Source organism: Pristiophorus japonicus, chromosome 2 (assembly GCF_044704955.1).
Source record: "Pristiophorus japonicus isolate sPriJap1 chromosome 2, sPriJap1.hap1, whole genome shotgun sequence".
NCBI lineage: Eukaryota > Metazoa > Chordata > Chondrichthyes > Pristiophoridae > Pristiophorus > Pristiophorus japonicus.
This window is the reverse complement of record NC_091978.1, coordinates 241,300,769-241,304,696: the sequence shown is the minus strand read 5'-3', so window position 1 is coordinate 241,304,696 and position 3,928 is coordinate 241,300,769. Positions and strand designations below refer to the sequence as shown.

The window sequence follows — 3,928 nt, the reverse complement described above, 5'->3', positions numbered from 1 at the left end:
TCCCCCCTGTACTTGTCCCTTTCCTTGTTGATAATTATGGAGCACTGTAAACAAATTGACTTCAGTCGCAGAGTAACTTGTAACAGTACCAGAGTCCACTCTCAATGATCAAACACATCACACCCTGGGAAAGACACTTCAGTCTTGGCACAAAGTTTAACAAGGAAGATCAGACTGTTTTCTTAGACTGCGTTAAACAATTACAGCGCAACAGGGTTAAATGGTGAAATCAGTTTAGGCAAACACTGAACAGCAAATATTCCAAAAAGCTTTCTGAAGGTGACATCAGAGAGGTAACGCCCTGGACAGAGCTTCCTTCATTGCAACGTTCATTGTACTCCAGGTTACCCAGGTGTGGAATCAAGTCCAGCCCATTGTAGCTTCATTTCTCAATTGTGTCGTCTGCCACCTAAAATAAAATAAAATAATAAAATTAACATTATTTTTACCCACTAACAACTGCAGATATTTACTTTAATAAAGTGCACAATGTCTTCAACAACGTAATTATGGAGACTTATCAATCTGACATTGACGCAAAGTGAGCAGCATTGCTAACATTTGCGATTTTGTTAACACCTCACTGATTTTGTAACATGGTTTTAACATGCAGGATGCACGGGAAAGGAGAGAGAAAAATTATTTGGTGAATCAAGCACATTCGTGGAATAATGCAAAGTCAGTAAATGGTAAACTAAATCCTGAGTTCTGGCAATGGTGTATGACACAAAACTGGAAGAGTAGATGGTCGAGATTTTCCTTAAGAACTTTTCTGTATAACTTGAAAAAATATATGCATTTAAAATCTCGGTTCTGATGAGAGTCTGCCAGAACTTATTACTTTAAAGACTAAAATGGAATAGATCATAAAAGGTTAAGAAATGATGCATTCAGCAGCTTACGGCATTCCAGCAGCTGAACATTAAATCGTGGAGCTGACCATGAACGAAGGAAGGCAGCAGGAAAAGGAAATGAAACTGGTGAAGATATATATTAACTATTTTAATCTTAAGGTCCCTGTTTCGATCCCTCGTCTGTGGTTAATTGGCTGATCTCAGATGGGTAGCAAATGTCCCATCTAGTCTCAGCATTGTGGGTTAAGTAGCATAAAATCACCCAGCAGTCCTGTACCTGATGCTATCCAAAGACCCCCCACGCTCCTGGATTTACCATATATGGATGTTGGGTGAGGACAAAGTAGCGCTCCGCCCGGCTACAAACTGTGGCTGAATATTTTGCGAATATCCACTGTCATTGCTCACACATAAATGGTGGTCACTTTGGCAAAGTAGCAGAATGCACCAAAAGCCAGTGGGAATGTGCAGCAGAGAGGAGTTAACACCCTCGGCCAAGGAGGAGGGGACAAACATGGTGATAAAATAATTCACTGTATCTGTATTTATTCACACGCAAAGTCTGAACTCTGATAGACACAAAACACCAACCTTTCTTGGCTTTTATGATAATCTGCATCCACTTGGCATCAGGACTCACACATGATTTTTTCCCATTTCTTTTGGTGACACTGTGAAGAGAAGGTGAACCTTTAAAATCTAATCCACAGAAATTTCATGCCTTTCATCCACTGAAAGGTGAGAATTCAGTAAAAGTATTAAAGAAAATTCTTCAACTCTGCCTCATAAACAAACTGTGATTGTTCCAACAAGTTTGCAAAAAGAGCATAGCTTCGTAAATTAACATCTCAATGGAGAAAGGTGAAAGGTGATATTCTGCCACACCTACTCACATTATCTCCAGTGTCTCACAGTGCGATCCACTGGGAAAAAATTCCAAACTCTGGATGAGCCTCGGATGGATAAAATCAGAACTGGTCTGAATGCACTGGCATCGTCCTTGGGTTCCTGGGATTGGAATACCTGTAAGAAAAATCAATATATGTTAGATTCAATTATCGATTGACATGGAGAGAATCCTGGCACTAAGTGTCAGCAGTGAGACTTTTTATTTATTCCATTATAGTCCACAAGGGAATATCAGCTATCTGACCAAACTGATACTACTCAAATTCATTATTGTATTAACCTGGAGATGACTCATATCTGTTTTATAAAAATGTGGAAGAAAGAAACTTAAAGCTTTAAGTAAATGGGGATTAAAATTATTGAATGCAGCTATATTTGTGAAGTCAGTATTCAAAACAGCAATGCATTATCAATAAGATCTGCAACCAATTAATAGTTCAGTGCATAAACAAACAGCACACTGGGACATGTATGGCTGGATCAGTAACTCAACAAATAGACTCCTTCCCACACTAAAGTGCTATAAGAAATAAAACACAAGATTAAAATATCAACGTACCCTGTGCAGTGATGGCACACAGAAGCAGGATGAGAATTTTTACATTAGCTGTCCTGTTCATCTTTGACTGTGTGCTGCTGAATAGATTTCTGCTGAAGGATCTTCTGTCTACCTCAGTGACTCTCTCTCTGCAGAATGAAGTTCTGCTGAAGAAAGGTCCAACGAACTCCTATTTATTGAGCTCCTCTACTTTCACTTTGCACAATCTCGAGAAGTGAAAGCTGTCAAACATTCGTGGAAGGGAATTTCCCTGCTCCCGAGTCAGATCTTCTTTCACTTTTGCAGTTTAAAATATATTCAGAACTTCTACATCAATTACAGCAGCAACAGGCAGATAATTTGTTGTGATAGGCGGTGAATATTTATGTCTTGATTTTAAAGATTTAATTGCAACTTTTAGAAAAGTGGTGTAAAATTCATAATTGGAGAAGGTGCGAAAAATGTAGTAGCGGATCAGTCACCCATTATATATCCTGCCTGATTTTTCTTTCCATTTACGTCACTGGAAAAAAGAATTAGTCACGGAATTTAATGGGGTGCTGATCCATTACTGTTCATTGTGTACCTCCATTGAAATTGAAATATTCCCCAATATTTCTGGGTTTTAATGTCAAAGATCATCTAATCAAGTCCTTATAAGAACACAAGAACATTAGAAGCAGCAGTAGGCCCTATGACGCATCGAGCCTGCTCTGCCATTCAATAAGATCATGGCTGATCATCGACCTCAACTCCACTTCCCCGCCCGATCTCCAGATCCCTTGATTCCCCATGACTCCAAAAATCTATCTAACTCAGCCTTGAATATAGTCAGAGACTCAGCGTCCACAGCCCTCTGGGGCAGAGAATTCCAAAGATTCACAACTCACTGTGAAGATATTTCTCCTTATCTCTATCTAAATGGCCTACCTTTTATCCTGAGACTGTGACCTAGTTCTAGACACTCCAGCCAGGGGAAACAATCTCTCAGCAACTACCCTGTCAATCCCCTTCAGAATCTTGAATGTTTCAATGAGATCACCGCTCATTCTTCTAAACTCCAGAGAGTATAGGCCCATTCTACACAATCTCTCATCATAGGACAACCCTCTCATCCCAGGAATCAATCCAGTGAACCTCCGTTGTTCCACCTCCAAGCAAGTAAATCCTTCCTTAGATAAGGAGACCAAAACTGTGCACAGTATTCCAGGTGTGGTCTCACCAAGGCCCTGTACAATTGTAGCAAAGCTTCCTTACTCTTATACTCCAACCCCCTTGCAATAAAGGACAACAAGCCATTTGGCCTCATTATTGCTTGCTGTACCCGCATGCTAGCTTTCTGTGTTTCTTGCATAAGGACACACAAATCTCTCTGAACACCAACATTTAAAAGTTTCTCGCCATTTAAAAAATATTCTGTTTTTCTATTCTTTCTACCAAAGTGAATAACCTCACATTTCCCTACATTATACTCCATCTGCCACCTTACTGCCCACTCACATAGTCTATCCATATCCCTTTTCAGACGCTTTGTGTTTTCCTCAGTTTACTGTCCCACCTAGCTTTGTATGGTCAACAAATTTGGATACATTACACTCGGTTCCTTCATCTAGGTCGTTAATATAGA

The 3,928-nt window shown here is 39.8% G+C and overlaps 1 protein-coding gene across 1 annotated transcript; it reads right to left on the bottom strand.

Moving 5' to 3' along the window:
• Positions 1-274: 274 nt before the first annotated feature.
• Positions 275-2,400, bottom strand: LOC139233505 (interleukin-8-like). Its single transcript, XM_070863910.1, has 4 exons — positions 2,323-2,400; positions 1,748-1,877; positions 1,446-1,525; positions 275-409 (listed from the first exon to the last, which is right to left on the bottom strand). The coding sequence occupies exons 1-4, from the start codon at positions 2,381-2,383 to the stop codon at positions 390-392; spliced, it is 291 nt and encodes a 96-aa protein (XP_070720011.1). The 5' UTR covers positions 2,384-2,400; the 3' UTR covers positions 275-389.
• Positions 2,401-3,928: the final 1,528 nt, after the last annotated feature.